The sequence below is a fragment of the Schistocerca serialis genome, chromosome 3 (assembly GCF_023864345.2).
Source record: "Schistocerca serialis cubense isolate TAMUIC-IGC-003099 chromosome 3, iqSchSeri2.2, whole genome shotgun sequence".
NCBI lineage: Eukaryota > Metazoa > Arthropoda > Insecta > Orthoptera > Acrididae > Schistocerca > Schistocerca serialis.
The window spans coordinates 975782249-975808865 of record NC_064640.1 but is presented as its reverse complement, the minus strand read 5'-3'; the positions used below and the strand labels follow the sequence as shown (position 1 = coordinate 975808865).

The window sequence follows — 26617 nt, the reverse complement described above, 5'->3', positions numbered from 1 at the left end:
ATAATTTTAAATGGAAGTAAAGGAACCTGATTCAAACACTGTATTGTATTTGTTTCATGGGAGTTCCATGTGATAACAGATCATCACTAAGCCTCTCATAATAGGCATAAATCTATGCCTTACATTCTCATGATCATACTCTTGAGTTCATACAAAATGTAATTTTTGGACAATCTGGTTCATCATTCTCTATTTTTGTCATGGCAACTCCACTCTTTCACTTCAAAATCCAGGCAGATTAAAATTGTATGTTGTATTGGGGCCAACCAGGCATCTTTCAGTACTTTAATTGGTATGAGCCATGAACAGTTTATAAAACGCTAGGGTCTAGCACAATGAAAGTTTTACTGCAGTGTACACAAAAGTGAAACAATCACACTGTTAACACAAATGTATCACCATGCATGTTATTTCAAATAACATGCCATGGTCATTTACTGAAAGACATGCACTCCATGCAACAAAAAAAAGTGCCACTGTAATTGCTCTGCAGTGAATCATTTTGACATTACAAACTTAAGGATGTTGAAATGCAAACTTGTCATGTTAAAACCTACTTCTTATGACAAATGCATTTTACTACCTGTTTTACATACACAATTTTTTTTTCCCACAACCACCACTAAACAATCAGCTGAATCAACTCCTGTACAAATAAAAACCACAATTCCATTACCTGCTTTATTTTCCTGAAAAAACAAAAATGAATCACTCACTTCAGCTACCAGATTACTAAACTCATACACAGTTCTTTATTAAAACACTGAAAACAATATTTCAAAATGACATTCCTGTCAAGTATGAAAAATACTTCGTGAAATTGGTGCTGAAATGTGATGCCTAAAGGTTAAAAGAAATAATCACATTGATTCTGAATTTGTTCAAATCTTAACACTTAAATGTATTACAACAACCAGTTTACATGTCAGAAACATTTCTTCTATCAGTGGCTAAACAATGATCTTCCATTACAAAAGTAACAGTAGTACGATCTTCAATGTGACAGTACAAAAATGGGTAGAAATGAATATTACAATATGAAAACATGTAGCACATTCAGTACACCACACACTTCAAAAGGGGACTTTTCAAAAATGGAGTTAAAATTAAAATCTTAACATGTCAATTGATGCTGTCATGTATTTACACACCTTCCTGTAAAGTCACATTTTCACCACTTCTTTTTATGTTCATCCATTGAAACACCACCTGGCCCCAACGAAACTATCATCAGCAGTCCACCAATCACAGACAAGGTCTGGAACAAAACGAACAATTTTGAGATACATTTTCTCAACATAGAAAAATGTAAAAATGACTAAATATCACCACACCTTTACATCCAAAATGTTTTAACATTTTAGAGAAAACAATTTTGAAATTTCTAATATGTAATATATTCTGTTCCTATTCTGGTTTCTGCATCTTACGGCAGATGACATCTAGTGGGCAAACAATCTTTGACCAGACTTGCAAACTTCTGAACTCTGAAGTAACTGTTTCACTTACAGTTACAATTCTACACCAACTGAAGCCCTTCTATGCCCACTTAGATGTCTATCGTCTACTTATGTGTTTCATTAGAACATCCTCTCCTGTAATTCCACCTACAAAATGAGCTTAAACACACAAAGCCCCTATTTCCCTAAAGCATAGCATGTTACTTTTCCAGTCAAAAGTATCCATTATGAATCCAAATTACTCTACAGAACCTCCAGACCTTGTCTCAAATTCTGTAACCCCCTTCATTCATCTGTCAACCCACACTGAATTACACCTCACACCAACTGAACCTGTAATAAAATCCTAAACCAGTTAAAACTTTGGTCACTAAAAATGGTATGTTTTGGACTCAATGTCCACATAATTACAAATACCTCTAAATAACACAATATTTAGTTCTCTTACCTGAAAGAAGTCATATTTCAGGAAATCCCTCAATGGCTTGTGTGTAGGAATGTTCCACCAAGCATTATGGTAGAAATTTAAACCAAAAAGGAGAATTACAAGACTAAGTGCACTCAATTTAGTTTTGTAGCCGAGTGTTACCAGCACTATCAAAATTGTTCCAAGGAGATCTTGAATAATCTGAAATGATACACAAAACATAAAATCACTGAGTACTGGAACTATGACTTATTTCATGCATGCCACATACTGTATTTCAGTGAGTGAGCTCTATATTGACATTATAATATGGTGCTCAATCTAAAGGTTGCTTCAAACATCTATGTGCCTTACTAAGCATGGTGCTATTGCTGGAGGTACACAACTTTCTTCCTGTAGCTGTTTAGATGGGAACCTACAGTTTAATGTGGACTATCTACCACAGAAAATGTAGGATTTTTTCATATTAAACAATCATTGCCAGAGTTGAATGAAGTAACAGAAAAAGATCCAAGGACTTGACCCCAGTATTTGTAGTCTATGCTGTTAATGTTTATCTCTTAAGGTGCCTCCACACTGTTCTCCAGTTTTTGTTTTGGCTATCTCTTACTTTTTTAGCTTCTATGTCATTTGAAACGATATGTATTGAATCATCACTTCCCTCTTTCACATTTTTATCAAATTTGGGATACATTAAAAATGTAAATTAATTCTGCTGTTTATCTTCTTTCCATACAGCATTTTAACTGATTAAAATCTGTGTGCTTCAAGGGAGGAAGCCAAAAATATATACAGAGAACTTAGTACCATTTCCTCAGCTGCAGGTGATCTTCTGCTACTGATCAACTATTACTTCCTTCAAACAACCTCAATTACTTGAAACTTCTAGTCTGTCATTCACTGTTTTTCTCAGAGGCAAACAAATGGTAGCAACTCAGTCCCAACTGACTATCTTCCATTATGGCCACTATTATTAGTTATTCTACTGTGAAACATTAATTGCAGATATCTTCATCTTCTAAATTGCAGAGAGAGAGAGAGAGAGAGAGAGAGAGAGAGAGAGAGAGAGAGAGAGAGAGAGAGAGAGAGTGTAAATACTAGTTCATGGAATAATTTATCTTTTATTTCCTTCCTTATGTTTTTTATCCAAGGATCATCTAACAATACAAGAATTTAGTTTCAAAAAGTTTTTGGTTACTTATACTGTCATCTTTTACTTTACACATTTTTAGGCTACTTAGCATATCAAACTTCTCTTTTGCATTTAATGACATGTTACTTTATTTACAGGGGCAAATTGATATGATGAAACTTTAACGACAGAAAAACTTCTCACAACAGAGGTAAACACTACTTTGACATTGATCTTCAATCACACACACTACAGCATAGTTCCAAGGAAAATTACTTTCAGACTGATTGACCTTAAGAGGGACAGATCAGATGTTGAGGTAATGGGGAGAAGGGGAGACAAAAGTGATAGATGTCATCAGACAGAGAGAAGGATTTCTCTTTTCCTCCTATTTTTAACTGCATTACTCTTTCCATTCAACCTTTGACTTCATGCCCTGACACCTTTTCCTTCATTTTTTCCCTGCAGCCTTTTAATCTAAACCCTTTTCCAACCTCCCTCAGACATTCCCTCTTTCTTCTGGAAGGAGGAGGTCAAATTCCAAAAGCTGAACATATTTTTTCCATTTCAGGTGTTGCACCTTGGGAAGATAAATACAGGCTAGCCTTCATTTAACAATTTTCTGAACTGACACTGTCCCACTTGTTTTTGACTGTTCTGCTTGTAGCAACTCCTTAATTTTTGAGAAACAAGAACACACACACACACACACACACACACACACACACACACACACACACACACACACACACACACACAACACACAACACACACACCTGCTACTTCTATTCCTGTGTGCATTTGTAATAAATAATTATTACATACCTGCATAACAGATGGTTCAAACCGAAGGAGCGTGACATACATGAAAGCAAGTAAAACCCTTCCAGTAAGTTGTAAAATATTTTTTGGTTTATTGTCACCTGGAATTAAGGCCAATATTGTTAAATTATATACACCAAATGGCAGTCAATGTAGTTATAACATCAAAAATTCTAAGCATAAACAAATAAGGTCTGTGTGGACAGAGTGCTACCAGCATTCCCACTATGATAGCGAGTATCTGAGTCAAATCTACAGACAGTAAAATTTTGCTAACTGCATCCACCAGTTTGGTGCACCTGTGCTCTGACAATACAAGTCTTTGTCTACCATCAATTATTTTCATGTGCTAAGACCTTTTACATAGATTTGAAGCTTTGCTGTGAGTAAACAGCCAAAATTATCTGAATATCAATCGCCTTTTTATATTCCCACACGGCCAGTGGAACATAAATTTCTGTTGCCCATGTTTAATAAATCACAGTTGCTAAATACAGACATTAATTCTTTAAGGAAGACTGGAAAAACTGGTACCAATTTACCTCAGGGAAGATGTTCGGATTCCGGGGAAATGTAGTAACACACGAGGCAATACAGACTGTGCAACTTATCTTAGGAGATAAGTAAAGGAAAGACAAACCCACGTTTACAGCATTTTTTTTAATACTAGATTCTAGCAGTCTTAGAGAAAGCCTTCGAAAACGTTGGCTGGCATACTGTAATTTAAATTCTGAAGGTAGTAGGGCTAAAATACAGGGAGCAAAAGGCCATTTACAGCTCGTAGAGAAACCGGACACAATTATAAAAGTCGACAGGCATGAAAGGGAAGCGACGCTCGAGGAGGAAGTGCGAAGGGGTCGTAGCCTGTCCGACATTATTCGATCGGTACACTAAGCAAGCAATAAAGGAAAGCGAAGAAAAATTTGGAGTAGGGATGAAACTGAGGAGAAGAAATAAAAACTGAGGTCTGTCAATTATATTTTAATTCTGTTCGAGACAGCATATAAGATCAACATCGACAGAAGCACAACAAGAATAATTTACTATATTCAAACTAAACCAGGCGATGGTGAGGGAATTAGATTAGGAAACGAGGCTCTACAAGTAGTAGATGAGTTTTGTTATTTGAGCAGCTGAACAAGTGATGTCTGGATATAAAGAGTAAGAAAAGCATTTCTGAAGAAGAGTATAGATTTAAGTGTCAGGAAGTCCTTCCTCAAAGTATTTGTATGGAGTGTGCAAGCTTTTGAAATTTGGTGCTACAGAAGATTGCTGAACATTAGATAGGTAGATCACATAAATACTGAGGCAGCACTGAATGGAACTGGTGAGACAAGAAATTTGAGCATAACTTTAGCAAAAGATGGGATCTGTTGAAAGGACATTTTGTGACACCAAGGAATCACCAACTTAGTACTGGAGGGAAGGGTGGAGGGTAAAAATTGTAGAGGAAGAACGAGAGACGAATATAGTAAGATAGTTCAAAAGGATGTATGTTGCAGTAATTATTCAGAGATTAAGAGCTGTGCACAGGCTAGAGTAGCACAGTGAGTTGCATCGAACATCTTTGGACTGAAGACAACACTACAGACATCATGCTCAATATATTGTCACGAGAAAACATTACTCAGTTTTTGCGCTGTTCTGCAGATTTAACTCATTTACATTAAATAAAGTACGAATATTTAGACTGATTGTCACCATATTCTAACACAACATAAGCCTACATATTTACTCTTGACACCTTCTCCAATCTGTAAAATTTTGTCACGACTATGAGAATGGATTTAATGAAAACAGTTGTCTAAAATTCACCCTGATACTGAACCGTGTCTATGTACTCTATCACTTAATGGCAATGAGCACTGTATTTAAAGGACTTTATAAAATAATATTTACGAGAAACATGACACAAACCAACTTTATACTGAACATATTTTTCATCTACATCTATAGTTCCAAACCACTGTGTAGTAAGTGACATAGGGTACATACCACTGTACTAGTCATTAGGGTTTCTTCCCATTCCATTTATGCATGGAGCAAGAGAAGAATGATTGTTTAAATGCCTCTTTGTGCTGTAATTAATCTAATCTTCCCCCACAATCACACACACAAACACTTGTGCAATATTCCAGAATATGTTGCACAGTAATCTACCTATTAACTGAAGTCTACCATCTGCTTTATCTATGACTGAGCCTATGGGATCATTTGTGATACATCAACAGAAGCCAGGCCCTCACAGAAATTCCACAGGTGGACTAGCCTTAACAATGCAAACCTTTTTTTGCACATTTCTGACACTATACAAAAGTAATGCCTCAGTAATGAAGTCAATAAGAGCAAGCAAAGGAGTTTAAAGGAAAAATAAGAAGATTATATTAGATTAGATTTACTTTCATTCCAATTGATCCGTAGTGAGGAGGTCCTCCAGGATGTAGAACATGTCAGAAAAACAACAATACATGACAAATATTTAAAACTCAAACAAATAAGCTAATGTACCATTCCACAGGTCCCAAGTGGAATGATCGTCTTTTTTTAATGAACACTATATGAAAGAATCATTTTGCAAATACTAATGCACTGAATTTAAAATCAAAAAAGTTTTTTTATTTATTTATAAGGTAATAAAAGTGTAATACAATATATACACAAATCAAACGGTTCTACTGAGAAATTCATCAATGGAGTAGAAGGAGTTGGCCACCAATGAATCCTTTAAGCTTCTCTTAAACTGAATTTCATTGCTTGTTAAGCTTTTTATGGCTGCTGGCAAGTTATTGAAAATGTGTGTTCCTGAATAATGCACAACTTTTTGTACAAGACTAAGTGACTTTAAATCCTTGTGAAGATTATTCTTATTTCCAGTATTGATTCCATGAATTGAGTTGTTGGTTTGAAAAAGTGACATATTTTTAATGACAAATTTCATTAAAGAATAAATATATTGGGAAGCAGTAGTTAGTATCCCTAGTTCCCTAAACAGGCTTCTGCAGGATGTTCTCGAGTTCACACCACATATAACTCTTACTGCACGTTTTTGTGCCTGGAAAACTTTAGCTTGGCTTGATGAATTACCCCAAAAAAATAATCCCATATGACATTATGGAATGAAAGCAAGCACAGTATGCCAGCTTTTTCATTTTTATATCCCCTATGTCTGACAATTCGCATTGCAAATAGAGATTTGTTAAGACGCTTCAGCAGTTCTGTGGTGTGCTTCTCCCAGTTGAATTTATAATCAAGCTGTAATCCCAAGAATTTACCACTGTCCACTTCTTCTATCTGCTTATCTTTTTTTTTTGTCATCAGTCTACTGACTGGTTTGATGTGGCCTGCAACGAATTCCTTTCCTGTGCTAACCTCTTCATCTCAGAGTAGCACTTGCAACCTACGTCCTCAATTATTTGCTTGACGTATTCCAATCTCTGTCTTCCTCTACAGTTTTTGCCCTCTACAGCTCCCTCTAGTACCATGGAAGTCATTCCCTCATGTCTTAGCAGATGTCCTATCATTCTGTCCCTTCTCCTTATCAGTGTTTTTCACATATTCCTTTCCTCTCTGATTCTGCGTAGAACCTCCTCATTCCTTACCTTATCAGTCCACCTAATTTTCAACATTCGTCTATAGAACCACATCTCAAATGCTTCGATTCTCTTCTGTTCCGGTTTTCCCACAGTCCATGTTTCACTACCATACAATGCTGTACTCCAATGTACATCCTCAGAAATTTCTTCCTCAAATTAAGGCCAGTATTTGATATTAGTAGACTTCTCTTGGCCAGAAATGCCTTTTTTGCCATAGCAAGTCTGCTTTAGATGTCCTCCTTGCACCGTCCATCATTGGTTATTTTACTGCCTAGGTAGCAGAATTCCTTAACTTCATTGACTTCGTGACCATCAATCCTGATGTTAAGTTTCTCGCTGTTCTCATTTCTACTACTTCTCATTACCTTCGTCTTTCTCAGATTTATCGTATGTTAGGCATATACTCGTGGGACACCCCTTACAAGTTCTGAACTGCATGTAGTGTGTTTTTTCAAAGTTTAGTGACAAGGAATTGGCTAGGAACCGGTGATTAATGCCCACAAATATTTTATTAGCTGATCTTTCTAAGACTACACTTGATTTGCTATTTATTGCAATGTTTGTATCATCGGCAAACAAAACGAACTTTGCATCTGGTAATGTTACTGATGAAAGGTCATTGATATACACAGGAAAAGTAAGGGCCCTAAAATGGAACCTTGTGGGATCCACGTGTAATTAGTTCCCAGTTGGATGATGCCTAATAGATTGATACATGTCTCTTTCCTAATAACACCCTTTGTTTCATGCCAGAGAGATAAGATTTGAACCATTTTGCAGCATTTCCTGTTACACTATAATATTATAATTTACATAAAAGGATATTGTGATTTACACAGTCAAATGGCTTTGACAGATCACAAAATATACCAATTGCCTGCAATTTTTTATCTAATGAATTAAGCACATTTTCACTGTAAGTGCAGATAGCCTTCTCAATATTAGAACCCTTTAGAAATCCGAACTGTGACTTTGACAGTATGTTATTTGAGATATGTTGATTATAAAGCCAATTGTACATTACGTTTTCTAAAATTTTTGAGAATGCAGGCAAAAGTGAAATTGGACGGAAATTTGATGCTATTTCTTTATCTCCCTTCTTAAACAGTGGCTTAACTTCAGCATATTTTAACCATTCAGGAAATATTCCACTGATAAAGGACTGGTTACACAGATAACTTAATATGTTACTCAACTCAGAATCACATTCTGTAATTAGCTTTGTTGATATTTCATCATACTAGACATTTTTGTTTTCAAAATTTTATGATGGACATTATTTCTGCTGGGGTAGTGAGGGTCAAATTCATATTATGGAAGTTACTTGAAATGTCTGGTCTGAGGTATTCCATAGCAGCATCTACAGAACCTGACAACTCCATCTTTTCAGTAACAGTTATGAAATGTTTGTTAAGAAGTTCTGCAAGTAGATTTTTGTTGAATCTGCAACTTGCACTGTGAAAGTATTTTTCAGAAAGTTTGTTAAGTCTCCAGCTACCCTTACAACCAATAAGTGGTACTGCTTCGTACAGTCATTTACATTCATTCCAAGTAATCCAAGAGAACAGAACTGTTGTAATATTTATGTCAACCAACTTTGGACCATACAATAATCAGTGACTTGAATATCTGCATAAACCCACTGATATCTTCATCCTTAACATTATTACTGCTGATACCCATAAACCTACTGACTCTTTCTCCAGGTATTATATTTTAAATAAATAGGTTCACAAACAGTATTAATTCTGAATGACACACAAGAAGTTCTAGGCTCAAGTGAGAAATTTACCCCCCCCCCCCCCCCCCCAGTAGACAAACACAATAGGGGATTTTTGTGTCAAGATTACATAATATAATAAGAATCTCAGTAGGCATGAACAACCCACAAATCAACACTTTCAGGTACTTCTCTTTTAACTTACCAAGTGTTGGAACACCAGCAAATAAAGTTTTTGCTTCATTTCTGCTTTCAGCCAGAAGTAATGCAAGTGCACCAATCAATGCCAAGTTGCGCAGAAGAAAATGCATGTCCCACAAGATGTTGTATGCAAAAGTCTGTCAAGAAAAACAGTTTAATTACAAATAGTATAGCAGCACCAGTTCAATGTATTTTACCTCTTACAAGGGAACCTCCCCATGCACCCCCCTCAGATTTAGTTATAAGTTGGCACAGTGGATAGGCCTTGAAAAACTGAATATAGATCAATCGAGAAAACAGGAAGTAGTTGTGTGGAACTATGAAAAAAAAAGCAAAACATACAAACTGAGTAGTCCATGCACAAGATAGGCAACATAGAGGACAGTGAGAGCTCAGCAGCGCCATGGTCCAGTGGTTAGCGTGAGCAGCTGTGGAAGGAGAGGTCCTTGGTTCAAGTCTTCCCTCGAGTGAAAAATTTAATTTTCTATTTTCAGACAATAATTATCTGTCTGTCTGTCCGTCTGGCCTATGCGAGGTAACTGCACCGTAGTATGGGGGCGCTACACCTAAACAAACATAGAAACACTTTTTTGGGAATGGTTATCACATCCACAAGAAAACCTAAATCGGGCAAGGTAGAAGAATCTTACCCATTCGCCATGTGTACAAGTTAGGTGGGTCGACCACATATTCCTGTCATGTTACGCACATGCAGTCACCAGTGTCGTATAGAATATATCAGATGTGTTTTCCTGTGGAGGAATTGGTTGACCTATGACCTTGCGATCAAATGTTTTCGGTTCCCGTTGGAGAGGCACGTCCTTTCGTCTACTAATCGCACGGTTTTGTGGTGTGGTCGCAAAACACAGACACTAAAGTTATTACAGTAAACAGAGATGTCAATGAATGAACGGACAGATCATAACTTTGCGAAAATAAAGAAAGTAAACTTTTCACTCGAGGGAAGACTTGAACCAAGGACCTCTCATTCCACAGCTGCTCACGCTAACCATGAGACCACGGCTCTCCTGAGCTCACACTATCCTTGATGTTGCCTATCTTGCACATGGACTACTCAGTTTGTATATTTTGCTTATTTTTTTCATAGTTCAACACAACTTCTTCCTGTTTTCTCGATTGATCCGTGTTCAGTTTTTCAAGGCCTATCCACTGTGCCAACTTATAACTAAATCTGAGGGGGATGCGATGAGGAGGTTCCCTTCTTAGTGTTAAGTAAATCAACCCTTCACTATAAACTACCTTATCATAAAATTACAGTTTTAGATCAGTTTTCTTCATCTTTACCTATAATTAGATTTTGAAACACTTCGGTACTAATGAATGTCATGGCTTAAAATTAAAAGTTTTATTCAGCAGTCTACAGTCATATGCAAGCTTAGTGGCACAGTAAATTATTAACTGTACACCATGCAAGCAAGAAACATTGCAAGCTCAAGAGCTTTACAGCAAAGAATTCATATTACACAGGTGAGAACAGATTATTTTTGAGTGAACACAGTCTGCAGATTATGCTATACTTCCATATACATTCTATCAATATAATGCCAACATTTTAGAAAACCTGTTTTACAGCTTGCACAATTTACTTGTGCAACTGCTACCAATGACACAGCAGCGACTATGAACCAATTCTTTTTTAAATATGTAACAGAGAGAAAAACACTACTAACATCTTGCTAAATGATCACAAATGCAAAGATACATCATACTGTAGAATTTAAAACTGATTTGTTTGCAGTATTTCACCACAGTTACTGAAACTAAGATTATACCAATACCACTTCCATAGCACTTAAGCCTTTTCATAGTAAATGGTGTGATCAAAAATTATCCAAACTGGATTCATTACAAGATAGGTTCACTTACAGAACAACTATTCTTCCATTCATGCACTTCATAAATATTTTCAACAGCAGTATTTTGATTGAATATACACACTTCTTCAAAAACAATCGGGCAATTTTCATAGAACCTTTTACTGTTCATTCTAGAAATGAACCCCAAGCTGCAGCTAAGTCATATTATATGCTCCCTTACAGGAGTGCTAACCCCAGCAAGGTATGCAGAAAGGCTTCTGAAGAGCCTGAAAGTAGAGGAGAAATATTACAAAATAAAAATTGTAGAGGCAGGTTGCAAATTGTGCCAGGATTTTTCAGCTGTCAAGAGCACTGCCCACAAAAGCATGGTTCCAGATTTAGCACAATTTCTCTAGAAGTTACACAACTTTTTCCCTTTTTATTTTAGTTTTAGTATCTTAAATTCTCCCCATCTTCATATCTGTTTTGAGAAAAAACTTACATCAGAAAATAAGAGCTCAGGGAAGTAGTGATCCAAGACTTACAGAACACCGCAAATGTGCAAAGCATACTGGCTAACAAAACTACCACCTGCTACACCCCTGTAATCGCAGTTATTCATGATTCTGTGCTACACAATCGTAACCCTTGATGACACTCTAAAGACCATACTCATATTACACCTTGGTCAACTGAAAGGTCAGCATCCTTAGAAGATCAAAGCAGTACACACACACACACACACACACACACACACACACACACACACACACACAAAGAGGGAGAGAGATGCATTTTTGTCTTTGATCTTCACAAAATAAGCTGCAAAAACAGCAGTATTGCCACATGACTGACATGTTCACGCATGTAACAATATAGTACTACTGTAAACAAACCAGACGAATAGGGCAAATTAAACTCACAGAACACTGCTAGTAGATTAACAAGGTGAACCTGTGCCTAGCCTGCTTCAGGCTGTCTTGCTTGGCTCCGGCCTTGTACCACCAATCCAGATATTTTTTGATCACACCTCAAATTCCATTGCCATATCCATCCACAGGAGTTTCAAACTACCTGATACAAAAGTACAACAAATTAGTATCTGAGCTACAGGTAAAAGAAGTCTAATTTTATTTTCCAGAGGTCAAACTAAAACTGAACTATAACCAAAAGTGAACACAGCCACCAAAAGTTTTTGCCTGCATTGTTAAATAGCTTCTATATTACAATTTTTCTGTTCCTTAAAAGCATTTGTTCATGCAACTGAAAACATTTTACTGAACTAATACACAATAATAGATCCTCCACCGGCAACCAACTGTCTATTGCAGAACTTCTGACATTTTTATGGTTGAAGGACAAAAACATGGATATGTTAATATACAAGGAAGTTTTTGTAAACTACAGTCAGAATTTAAACAAGAAAAGCAATTAACATTGCTACAAGAAAAATGATTTACATTTGCATTATCCAATACTTCAGAGTAATGAAACAATATAAAATCAACTTGAGATAAGGTAGATGTAATTAATGACAAACACATATTTACGATTTATGCTTTACATACTGCTCAATTTTTTCTATTACCTATTTAGTATAGAACTGAGAAAATGTGTTTTTTGCCTGTATTTCGCTGATGTGTTATTTGCAGGCAAACAGAAAAGGGTCCCTTACTATGATCAGCTGAACCATATTTTTTTTTTTTTCAGCATGACATCTAGGTGCAAACAAATGCAACAGCCCATTCATTCTCTACCTCAGTGATAACTGGGCGCACACAGCCTAAATGTTCAGGAATTATAAAGTCGAGCAAGTTTCAGTAATGTTCCAAAACATACACCAGTTCATTATGGTTGCAACAGCTGTCCATTTTATTTTTCATACTGTTGCATTGTGAGACGAGACGTAGGCTACGTGGTGGTTTTAATTATTACATTTACTTTGAATGGCAAACGCGAAGGGCACTTTAGATACATAGGAAACGCCTAATTTAAGAAACATTTAAATTTTCAACGATTCTGAAGTAACATCTAAAGCTAAATGTCAAACACAGTAAGTCTCAGTATGTCACGTGAGAATTAGGACCATTCTTCTAAAACTTCCACTAATCTTCGAGCTGTAATTCATTGTTACCTAAAGTTTAATGTAAGAAGTAAATGTAAAATGCTTCCGCAGAAGACAAACCTCACCTGTAAAACGACAATAAACAGCAGTATGGAACAAGCTACCGGTACGCGTTGTCTGCTTAAGACCATTATGCATCCCCCCAACTGTCCAATCAAGTTTACCAGCACAAACATTGCTGCTAAAAATCTTCCACAACCCCACGACATGTCCATGTACTCTTGCTGTTCTGACCACTGCACGTACATTCGAATCCCATCTTCCAGGAACGTTGAAATAAGACATAATCTTGCAGTTGTTGGCAAAACATGTTTCAATAGCCTTAAAGTCTGCAAGAAAAAATTTGAGACATTAAAAACAAGAATTGTTATATTGTTATATTATGTGGAACACCTGACGTGTCACTATCTTAAGCGACATGTGATAACTTCACAGGAGTCAATATTTAAACCATTTTAAAACCAAGTTTACAGTTACAAAACAATACGCATGATTTTCTGGGAGACCTGATCAGCAATATCTTCTAGCTTTTCTATCCACACACTTCCCCTTGCCATAGTAACTCAGTTAACCCTACAACTATCACAACTCCTACAAGTGATGTGGAACATAACAATCCAAACACTTCCGGCAGAAACCACACAACACAGCGATATACGTTAGCCAGAGGCTCTAGCATGGAAGTAACAATAATTTTTGAAACTTCTACTGTTTGGTTTCATTAATTTTGTATTGTTTGCTTTTACTTTAATTCTTAGCTTCCGCTCTCTATCACGACAGAAATCGTTTATTTCCTGTAATTAAAAAAGGAATACATTTTCAAAGCAACTGCTCCGGGCATTATCTCGTGAATGTGACAGCAATTTCTGTAAGGGGCACGATAATAATATTTCCACCGTGTACCAAGTAGACCCCGCAGCTCTGATGCTAATTTGATGATAGATTCTTCATTTAACAGAACAGACTGCTGCAAATTATGTATCAAAATGATTTACACGGCTATAAAAATATTCGACCACCCAACTGGAGCTCTTTCCTCAAATGTATCCAGATAGGCTGGACTCAAGTAGAGGGGGTGAAATACGTTTTACCCCTTCTTCCAAAAACATTTGCCTATACAATTCGACCAATAAAGAAAGTGCATTCCCTTTATATTACCGGTCGGATTTTATACTTCGTCAAAGGGAATATAGCATGTGAAATATCGTCAACAGATAGAATGTTCCTTTGAAAGACCACACCATTGTTGAATGTTGGTGATTTAAGACTTTCACACACTAGCAACGTTTGCCACGTAACACTTTGCTGCATACTGCTGAAAAGAAGACTTTTGCGGAAACGCGGGCTGTGACTATTGTTCGCGAGGTTAGAATGACAGTTTACTACACAATAGGCGTTGAAAAATAATATTCGCAATTAAGTATTCGTCTGGAGTTAGATGGAATAAATAAATTTCCCACCTGTCATTCTGAAATAAATTTCACACACAGTTCGGCATTGGAAGTCATTTAAGAACTGAAAATGCTGTATTCTCTTTTCTCTGTGATGTACTGGATGGATTAAGCAAAAGGTTTCGAATTCTTCACATATTTATCATTTTACTAAGGCATTTGATTGTGTTGATCACAAAATATTGCTCCAGAAGTTTGACCATTACGGAATATGGGGAGTAGCTCACAATTGGTTCACCTCTTACTTTAGCAACAGAGAGAAAAATGTCATTATTCACAATAATGAGAATGGCTGTGATGTGGGGTCTGAGTGGGGTACAGTCAAGTGAGGGGTGCCACAGGGATCAGTGTTGAGGCCACTCCTGTTCCTTATTTATATAAATGATATACCCTCTAGTATTATGGGGAACTCTAAAATATTTCTGTTCTCTTGTGGAGAAAGTTGTGCAGTATACTGCTGCATCCAGTTTCAATAAGCTACCACTCGAATTTAAAAAATCTTAGGAGTAATCCACGCACTTACAAATCGAAACTGAAGAGTTTCATCATGGGTTACTCCTTCTATTCTGTCGAGCAGTTCCTTGAAAAATTAAGCTGATTCTTGTTGTATCGTTGATTGCGTTTACTTAAACTTATGGATTGACTTTTTTTGGGTTCATAACCATTTATTTTTATCTGTTATTACTTTTATGTTGTAATTTCATGTACTGACATATTACATGACCTTGGAGATTTGCTCCTCAATTTGGTCCCATGGAACTTGACATGTGAATAAAAATAATATTCTTAAATAAATTAGATTAGTCATATCGCACTAACCCTGCAGAGTGGAGGTTCTATGTGGTAAAGCTTTACTGGAGCCTAATACAATGAAATGATTTAACATTATGAGATATTATTGTACTTTAGTGTTAATATTTATTATGAAATAACCTGTACATTACTTTTAAGAGTTTCAGTGGTAGGTATGTCCTCAACAGATGGATGGTTCGCTAAAAGACCAACATTGTTCTATGTTGATGATTTAAAGCTTTCACACACTAGTAACTGTGGCCACATTCTTGAGTACTGCCTAAAACAGAACTTGCGGGTAACCACGGAATGTGACTGTTGGTTGCGATTTTCGAATGATATGAGGGTGAATTAGGAAGTCTTTGCCCCTATTTTTTTGCAGTTCCCACATGATGCAATAGTGAAAGCAGATTGGCGTGTGCATGTCAGGAAGATTTCCCCAGGGGTTTGACATTTCGTGTGGGATTGTTTACGAAATCGTTCAGCAGTCCTTAGAGTACCAGAACATCCTGCATTGCTTTCCATACAAAATCAATAATGTTCAGATGGTCCTGCTGACCTGTCAGAAAGACAAATTTTCGCTCTGGAACTTGTTGCTCACAGGGCAGTGGACAATGAATGGCCATGGTACATTCTGTGGACAGACAAAACCTATTTCCATCTTCAAGGACATGTTAATATGCAGAATATGGGCAATGGAAAATCTGCGAGCACATCAACTGGTACCACATCATTCTGCACAGGTGACTGCATGTGGCAGGTTGATGGAATCGTTTATCATAGGGACGTATCTTTTCGAGAGGATGAGTCCTGTGGGTTACCTGCATTGACATTAGTAAATGCTATGAGAGTCTTTCGTGCACCAACGTCATTCCAGGCTGTGAACATTGTAAATGTGTGCATATGATCATTTTTATGAAATATGGCATTCCTCTACACATTGCACAGCCGGTGAGGCAGGTACTGGAGAGACATTTGGGAAACGCTAGAATTGTTAGCGGCCATCTCCCTACAGCCTGGCCATTCAGATCACCTGATGTTAATCTGTATGGCTTCTGGCTGTGAGGTTACCTGGAAGATGTGTTAAGTGCTCTAATTACGAACATAGCTCAAGTTAAAGTGCGCACTGTGCATCACATTCTGAGCATGACCTTTGAGACATTCCGAGCTGTTGTGGAGCAAGCTGGTTCCCAATTTCAAATTGTGACAGAATTCGGTGGACAACATATTGAACATGTTTTGGGCCAGTCTCATAACAATTAGAAATCGAAGTCATTTTGCTTTTTATGTGGTTTTTGGCCCCAGGACAATTAAAAACCGATGCCATTTTACTCTTTATGCAGTTTTTGGCCTCAGCACAATATAAACCAATTTTTCCCATCTGTTGGGGTATGACATTGCCATATTGGATGTGCTTACCTAACAAACAGTGCCACAAATTATGACTATTGTACTTGTGCAGTCATACACATTGAACAATATGGATAGTGTAATGAGAAATTCGAACTGTAGCCCTCTTATTGAGATTCACCTGTCATTGTAGCCGACCCAGTTTATATTAAGACTCTTACAGGCCATCTGTTGGTTACATTTTACTGGATAACTGGTTTCAACGCACTAAAGGTGCCATCATCGGATCTGAATGTAGCTCGCCCCACACCACACTATGTGTTCACTGCAAAATATTTTTTGTTCTGTGACGTTTCCCCCATGTCAATAATATGATAACTAATGTCATTCTGAGTGGTGGTTCTCTTTCTACAGCGTTTTGAAACTAGAACTTTAAGTATGGATACCCTGTTTATTCCAAGGAATTGACAACCATTTGCAGTAATATTCCTAAAAGGTATTATCTGTCAAGTTTTACATGTCTACTTGTTGTTAAAAATTAACAGATGTACTATGTGGAAGCACAGATTATTTTCCTCAAAACTCGATTGCAATGTGCTGGTGAGAGAAATAAATTGTCACATTTGCAGTATATGTTGTAACAACCTACAGTTCCGTAAACAATTGATCTTTATGTTAACTTTATTTTTGTTTTGAAAACATATGACATTTTGAAATGGACCTAGAAAGAGTTCTAGGCTTCAGTTGTTTTGTTGTTGGAGTGTGATATTGGTCTTGTAACAAAAAGAAAGTGTCAAATAAACAAAATATCTAAAATACCGTGTTTGTGTGATTGATTTACAAGAAGACCAACAACTGGTGACCCCAACGTGATCTAAACAGGAAACAGATATGATGACAGACATTGACACAAACATTGAAATGTACAAAGTTAGTGTGAAACTTTCTCCGTTCTGGACTGAAAAACCTGTCATGCTGAAGCACAATTTACAATCATGGGAACACAAACTGAAGCAACAAAATTCAATTATTTGTTAGCGCATTTAGAGCCACAATTTGTGGAAAATATATAGGTTTGTGTGAACAGTGACTAAAGCAACAAATATTCTTTAGATAAAGAACGAGTGTTAATGACTTTTAAGCAAAGTGAAGAACATCAAATTAAGAAATTAGTTAGCACATAGAAATTGGTGATCTGAAACCCAGTCAATTTTGGAAAGTGAAAAGCTATGGAGGAACGAACATTTCAGATAAGATTTTAAAGACTCTGTGGCTAGACAAACTTCTGAAATGCTATAATAATCTGCAAAGAAAATGTGGACAAACTAGCACAAATATTGGATGATGGAAATGCGAAGCACTCATCAACTTTATTCATCCTCAATTGAAGTGACCCCTGTGGTGTGCGATTCTTCTGTATTAGTTAAAGATCTTCTGGTAAGGTTCGAAGAGCTGGAAACTGAAGTCGGAAAATTTAGATCGAGGGAGTAACAATATCAATTGCAGTGACGCTCTCATAGCAGAGGCCACAGTAAGCCAAGATACAATAGTTCAGGCAAGAACTGCCATTGTCATTTTCGTTATGGCTCAAAATGCAGACTTTAGAAGTGTGTACAACCTTGCCAATGGAATAGTGATGGGAACTCCAATTGTCAGACATAGTAGCAGCTGAGAGTTCTGCCCCAACGATTGTACCATGCCGCCAATATCTATTGTTTGTGAGAGGTAAAAATTCAGGGTTGCCTTTTGTGGGTGACAGTGATGCTGTTGTTTCCATTATATCAGCTTGTCCCAAGTATAAAGTTAAAGAAGCAGACTACAAACTTTATGCTGCAAATGGACCTGAGGTTAAAATTTATGGATCAAAGTTACTGAATCTTGATTTAGGTTTCAAACGCAGTTTTGAGTGGCCTTTCATGGTAGCTAACACAACAAAATCTGTAATCAGTGCAGACTTTCTTTATCGGTTTGGCTTATTTATAGACATGAAAAGAAAGTTAGTAGTTGACAGTAGTACTCAGTCACATATGGCAGCACTACAATGTGCAGATGAATTGTATGATTCTGTCAGGTCACTCCAAGCTAACTGTAAATGCTCTGAACTACTTAAAAATTTTCCTGACTTGACAAAACTCACCATTACTTCAAGAGAAATTAAGCATGATGTTAAACATTACATTACTACCAGCAGTGTGTACTCAAAAGCCTCCAGATTAGATCCATACAAACTAAAGTTGGCTAAAGAAGAATTTCAGTTCCTAACATATCATAATATAATTTGCGTGTCTAAATCCAAATGGGCCAGTGCACTGCACATGCCAAAAAAGCCAGATGGCCAGTGGCATGTTTGTGGAGGTTATCGACGTCGTAATACTAGAACCGTCAGAACTAGTACTATACTTAGAACCGCCGATGTGGTCAAAGTGACCACTTTCTTTGTAAGTACATGCTGTGCTGTTTAATGTAAATATTAATGACCTTGATATCAATGTATCACTTTAATTACGTTTAATAACAGTATCATTGTATTTTACAACAACAATAGGAACATAATATTACTAATATTAAAGAACATAATTCACAATATTTATCTGCAACCATACTAATTGTATTGCAGTAGCTTCAAAATTAATGGAAATTATTCGTACTCGAGAAACTAAGTACCCATGAATATGTTAAGAGAAAGACCAATCATAAAATATGACCATGTATAGTACCTAATCCTACTTACAAGCATTACAAACTACTGTCTTTATTACTTTATATGTACACGGTCCACAAACATATCTCTTGAATTTACTGCACACTTCATTTGCCTTGTTTCTGCATTTCCTCGTTTGGCATAGTTTTCTGACTTTCGCAGGAATTTCTGCTTCTTCTCTTTCTTCATCACCATTGTCCTTTTCTTCCTTTTCTTTTCCATCCCTTGGCATCCTTTCCTGATTTCTGGTTTCCATATAGGCTCTACGTAATTCTTTTGTTAGATTTAGGATGAAATGCCTCCAACGTATTTTAATCCCTATCACTAGCTTGAAAATGATCCATGCATTGATGATTGCTAAATTGAGGATATCGTGAAATACGTGTACAGGCCATTGACGAGTACCATAGCAGACAGAATATTTCCTCATCATCTGGTCCAAGACATCTACAGCAAATTTTGTGCTATTGTAGAAGCTCACTGTTTCGGCAATGTGTTTCGAATTATTTTGTATTTCAACATCTTTGTGCATGGTGCATGTGCATGGTGGTATTCAGAATTTATTTTCTTGCATGATTGATAGTGCCGACAAGACTAGTTTTCTCGTTTTCCAGTCTCTCCCCAAGTGTGATTGTAGTGAAAAAATTATCAGTAGTCACATTTCACCCCTTATTCCGATATGGAGCTACCAACTTCATTACTACTTGTCCTGGAAGTTTTCCATTAGGTGCCCTCTGTTCGTTCTTTCCTACATAAGGGAACCCATTACAAAGATATTTTGTTTCTACATCCGATAGAAGCCAGAATTTGATTCCGAATTTATCAGGCTTATTCGGCATATATTGCAAATACGGACACCTGGTTCTGCTGGGGAAAAGTTGTTCATCGAAAGTGACATTTGATCCAGGTATGTAATTCAACTGACAGTTTTCTATAAAATGGTTCCAAGTAGTTGATATAAGTGCAAATTTGTCACTTTTAAAATGTTCTGACTGTGTATTTTTTTCATCAAAACGCAGATATTTCAAAATTTCTCGAAACATGTTTCTGCTCATTGTGTCAGTGAAAAATGGGGCTCCCCACTTTTTCGACCGCAACTCATCTACTTCAATACATCCGGCACCTGGTGCACCATGAACATATAATAAAGCAACAAATGCATCTAATTCTGCTAAATGCAAACTCCAGGAATCATTTCCAAGAAGCTGTTGTGCCTCTGCTTCTGTGCATTTCTTTTTGTGTTTCAACATTGATTAATCAACTAAAAGGCGCCAGGCACTCGAAACATTATTATTTGATATGTGCCGCTTTGCGTGCGGAGTAGGTCCCTGTGTTTCTTTCAATATATTCTGTTGACCTATCCTACCTGGAGTAGTAACACCGAAGTCGGCTACAGTCCACTCCGTGAACCCGTCCTTCCCCAGGAGTTTTTAGCCAGGTTCTGGAAGTGAACCCTCACTTCGTTCTCCTCTTCTACATCGATTCTGTATTGGTCCACTTACAGGAGGTGCAGTTCTTTTTTTTTTTACCGAGGGTAGGTCCTTCTCTAGCATTGTTTATATTACTGCTTGGTCCTGGTTCAGCAACTGCGTGAGAAAAGAGAGAATTAGAAAGCTACAACTCATTATAAAGATAACATACCACACAATGAAATAGCAGTAACAGAAGTAGCAGTAGAAGTGTCAGCTCTATTATAATAGTGATCATTATTCGTATTGTAACAATAATAATAATAATAATAATAATAATATAAGTGAATGTAAATTAGCTTCATCTTCAGTCTCGGAGCTGTCACTCTCCACATTAGCGACAGGTTGGTAATCTTCATCTATAGAATCTTCCACAAAGTCTTCAACTTCAGGATCATTATCAGCATCCGATTCATACAAACGTGTGACAATTTCTTCATCTGGAAGTGGCTGTAGCCGTGGTTTGTATTGCTGTGACATCTGAGCCATGTCTACTGCTCTGAGACCAGTACTCAAATAATCAGTCTTGTTTATGTGAAACCCACTGGCAAACCATAAACGAAATATTGCATTGTTGAGCTTTTAAATTCAAACAATGCGAATAAACTTCAGTAACCAACATATTTAGTACATTGTTGACAAGTGCTAAGAATAAATCTAGGGAGTGACACACAACAATCTTTAAATAATCTGTTTTCAAATATACATGTAATATGGTCAAAGTGACCACTCGGTGGTTTTAAGTATAAGTGGTCATTCAAAGAAAACTAACGAAGATAAAATAAATATAGGACTATTTATATGATCTACATAAACATTTAGGAAAAGTCAATAAATCACAACAGCACAGATTAGAAATTGACCGAATAATAACATGTTAAAATATAAAAAGTGGTCAAATTGACCACCTGGCGGTCCTAGTGTTAATGACCAGATCCTTCCTGAGCACTACCCAATTCCTTACATAAATGATGTAAATTCCATCCTTGTTGGGAAGAAAATATTTTCAGAAGTCCATCTCCTCAAATCGTATTACGAAATCTCACTAGCTGAATGTGATAGGGAGAAAGTGTGCTGCAATCGCACTTTCTGGACTTTATGAATTCAGTTTCATGCTGTTTGGCCTCAGGAATGCACCCAGTACTTTTCAGAGATTTATTAATGGTGTTTTCAGGGAAGTAGATTTCTGTTTTCATATTTAGATGAAGTACCGATAGCTGCCAACTCTCTAGAAGAACATACAAAACATTTAACAATCTTGTTTGAACGGTTGAACAAATTTAGTCTGAGAATTAATGTTTGGAAATCCATGTTTGGAATTCAAGAAATAAATTTTATGTCATCTGATTACTCTGGAAGGTACCAAATGACCAAGATGACCGCTGAGTGAGATCACAGGTATTTTCTTTGTCTGCTAAAAGAACTCATGTAAGAGGAAATAGTGTCAAATTTCAATTTTATTTGTTTTGTGTACTTGCTGTAGTGTCCGTTCTTGTCACACAAATAAAAAATTAGCGTCCCAGCAGCGCTTTTTCTTAAAATAACTTGTTTTTTAGCTGAAGCCCGATAATCGCGACATATAACGCTAAATTTTGCGTTACATAAGCAGAAAAAATTCTATTCAAGTTTTCTTGATAGTGCAAAATTCGTTTAAAAAAGTCTGCTACTGATTTCATGAGCGTCTATTGTTGCAATGAAAGTGTAATTAAACGTTTCTAAATCGTATTTAACTAACACATTTTGTATTGATTACTAGTTTGATAGACGGGTGTCTAGGCCTAAATTTTCCGAGTTATAAAATTTAAAAACCTGACCAAACACGCGTGATAACGTAAATTCTCTAAAAGGAAATTAATTACAAATTATTTCTTGTGTCATTGTATCTCTAAATCAGTAAAAAAAAACAACCACCGTACATAAGACCTTTGTGTCGTTTTTTGTTTACACACAGCCAATCTTGCGTCCTTGACAAATTTAAAACATTCTTTAAACTTGATTATTCTTTCGAAACTGACCATGAGTGAGAAATGTGGGAGCTGTTATAGGGTAGTGCGTAGGGGGATTTGTTGCCAATCTTCTAGGAAATATTTTGACTTTGGGGGGGATGCAGTGGGGAGAATGTTGGGAGAACAGAAGAGGCCCTCTCCTGGAAGTGCAGAGTATGCAGTAGGAACATTTTGATTGGGGAACAGGAAAGGAAAATCTGTGCCCTTCAGGCACAGTTGGAGGAAGCAAGGAAGGAACTCATAAGGATCAAGGGAGCTAGGGGGGAGGAGGGAACTGGCAGCTGGTAGGAGGATAGGAAGAAAGAGAATGCGATCTGACAGTTTTATCATTAATACCAAAAACAGGTTTCTACCACTGCCAGAGGTAAGTGGAGAAGAGCCTCAGGTGGAATGAGGAACAGGAAATGTGCAGCACACTTCAACTGAGGCCAAGAAGCTTAGGAATGTACAAAGTATTAGGAAGAAGAAAGTGCTGCTGCTAGGTAGTAGTCATGGGCGAGGTGTAGGCCCTCAGTTACAGGAAAGTTTAGGGGCAGCGTACCAGGCCACTAGTATCTTCAAGCCAAATGCAGGGCTAAGTCATGTGATAGAGGACCTAGGGTCTTTATGTACGGACTTTACAAAAGAGGACCTTGTAGTTATAGTGGGTGGGGCGGGAAACAGTTTGGATAGGGTTGGGGCATATGATATATAGTTGGTGACCTGGACAAGATAGCTTCCCTGACTCATGGCACCAACATACACTTTGTTGAACTGTTTCGGCGTCATGATAGACCACAACTTGATGGAGCTGTGAGGCGAATCAATGTGGTGTTAGGGATGGTTCTGAGGACAGCCAACTTTGCTCACGTTTCTCTGGTGCCTGTCAGGACTATCAACAGATGGGGTTTCACTAGGCATGGCCTACACCTAAACAGGACTGGGAAGCTAAGATTGGTACAGCTGATTCATAAAAGTATAGGGGGTGGATCTCAGGCCACACATGGTCAAATACCTGTTATTGTAGGTGGGAAAAGTAGGTCTTTTTTGGGATAAATCCAGACAATAGGTTCCCCTGCCTCCAGCACTTTAAAAAATACTGAAACAATCACTCACAAGACAGATTTTAACACCTCAAATATCAGATATACTAGATGTCGCAAAGAAAAAACAAACCATTTGAAATAGTAACATGGGGCATTTCACAGACTTAACAATCCTCCATCAAAACGTGCAATCAATAAAAAATAAAATACAACTATTAGAAGCTGAGCTCCAATCTTTGAACTGCAGAGTAGTGTGTATTACTGAGCACTGTGTAGAGACACAGAACTCCAACATGTAGTATTATCATTGTATGAAAAGGCTAACTCTTACTGTAGAACTACTTTGAGGGCTGGAGGATCATGCATTTATATCAGAAAAGGAACACAGTTCAAATCAAGACATGACCTCAGTACAGTAAGGGAAGACAAACACTTTGAAATATCAGCTATTGAATTAACAGGGCTTGATATCACCAAGAAATTAATCATTTTGTGTGTGTATAGATCTCCCAGTGTTAGTGTGGACACTTTTTTCCAAAGTTAGTAGAAGTTCTAGATAAAATCTCAACTACAAAGGTCAAAATAATTCTGTGTGGGGACATTAACATCAACACTAGCATCATAAATGAATCCAGCAGCACCTTTATAAACATCCTTCTAAGTTTTGGCATGTCCCTATTGGTCAATAAAGCAACAAGGTTTACCGCAACAACTTTATCAGTAATTGTCCATGTGGCCACAAATATGGACAGGGAAAAATGTGATGTAGCTGTAAAACATCTTGGACTATCAGACTATCTCTGTCAAATAACAACAGTAAAGTCAGACACCGAATCATTCCCTAAAACGACATCTGTCAGAAATCAAAATAACAGATTTTTCAAAAGAACTAGAAAAACAAAGCTGGAATGAAGTGTATAAGGAAACCAATGTGACTATGTAATTCTATAAATTCTCCACATTGTTTAAATTGAAATTTGGAAAGGCATTTCCAAAAGTATGCATGTCTGTATCAACATCTCACAAAAACATATGGATAACAGCAGGTATTAAGAAGTCCTCCCAAACACTTAAACACCTTAGTTTCATGAAAAAGATTCGCAATGATCCAGAATTCTTAAATTTCTATCATAGATACAAAAAGATCTATCGGAAGGTTCTGATTGCTGCAAAAAAGTCATTTAATGACAAAATAATATATAATGCAGAGAATAAAAGCAAAGCAGTCTAGGATGTTATAAAAAAGGAAAAGGGGAGAGGCAAACAAATGCAGAATATCATGCTGCTAAGGGAGGGGGATAAAGAAATAAATGATCCACAGCACTTAGCAAAATATGTAAACGAGCATTTTTCAAATATTGCAGAGAAGTTACAGCAAAAATTCCCCCCAAACAAATATAACTTCTGTAAATAATGTTGCACTGAATACAATGATGTTACTTCAAATCACAGAGAATGAATGTAATAAAACTGTTCAAAAACTAAAAAATAAAACGTCAGTAGGCTTAGATGAAGTACCAATGTGTCCACTGAAACAATGCATAGGGATTATACAAGGCCCCTTAACAAATATAATAAATGAATCCTTCACAGCAGGGACATTTCCAGAGCAGTTAAAACAGTCAAGAGTTGTACCTTTGCTTAAGAGAGGTAATGCAGAAGTCATAGAAAATTACTGGCCCATTTCCGTGCTGTCAGCATTCTCAAAAATAATAGAAGCAGTTATGAAAGACAGATTAATGAATTACCTGAATAAATACAATCTTTTAAGTGAATCACAGTCTGCTTTCCGAAGTGGCAAAAGTATGGAGTCAGCCATTCACCAAAGTTGTACTTGACACTCTTGATAAAGATGAGTGTGTCACAGGCATATTTTTGGATCTTTCTAAGGCGTTTGATACAGTCCACCACAAGATTCTATTAAATCAATTTGAAGCATTAGGAATAACAGGGGTAGCTGACTGGTTTCGATTATACCTAACAGATAGGGTACAAAGAGTAGAGATAACACATACTTCAAATAGATCTAAACATGTAGTAAAACACTTATTAGAACCAAAATACATTAATATAGAGGTTCCGCAAGGTAACATACCAGGACCAGTACTGTTCCTGATATAAATCAATGACTTTCCCAGTAGTGTTACTCATCGTGAAAAAATCCTCTTCACTGATCACAGCAATATTACAGTAACTGAGAAAACAAGAGCATTTCTTGCTGAGAAAGCAAATGAAACTCTCAAGGAAGTTTATGATTGGTCAATAAGTAATAAAGTGACAGTGAAGATAAAGAAAACTAATGGCATGAATTTCAGTTTGAAGAGGAAAAATGACATTAAATTAAATGTAGATGGCACCTCTATAGGCTGTGTAACAAATACAAAATTTCTAGGAATGAATATTAATTCTCAGTTGAAGTGGTGTGAACACACAAAGGTACTTGCAAACAGAATGTCATCAGCATGTTATGCCCTTAAAATTCTATCATCAGTGTGTAACATGCAGTGTCTTTTAGTTATATACTAC

General features: G+C 36.8%; 1 protein-coding gene across 1 annotated transcript; it reads right to left on the bottom strand.

Moving 5' to 3' along the window:
• Positions 1-865: 865 nt before the first annotated feature.
• Positions 866-13959, bottom strand: LOC126471410 (surfeit locus protein 4 homolog). The gene is made up of 6 exons (XM_050099543.1): positions 13804-13959; positions 13363-13626; positions 9360-9492; positions 3845-3942; positions 1909-2088; positions 866-1258 (listed from the first exon to the last, which is right to left on the bottom strand). Exons 1-6 carry the CDS (start codon positions 13852-13854, stop codon positions 1172-1174), a joined length of 813 nt encoding a protein of 270 aa, XP_049955500.1. The 5' UTR covers positions 13855-13959; the 3' UTR covers positions 866-1171.
• Positions 13960-26617: the final 12658 nt, after the last annotated feature.

Excerpts from the sequence above, each read along its gene's own strand:
- LOC126471410 (XM_050099543.1), bottom strand. The coding sequence starts at position 13,854 with ATGGCAAGGGGAAGTGTGTGGATAGAAAAGCTAGAAGATATTGCTGAT. Across the intron at positions 9,493-13,362 it reads TGTTTATTGTCGTTTTACAG|ACTTTTGCATACAACATCTT; the intron begins GTGAGGTTTGTC and ends TTTTCTTGACAG. Across the intron at positions 1,259-1,908 it reads TGAAATATGACTTCTTTCAG|ACCTTGTCTGTGATTGGTGG; the intron begins GTAAGAGAACTA and ends GTTTTGTTCCAG.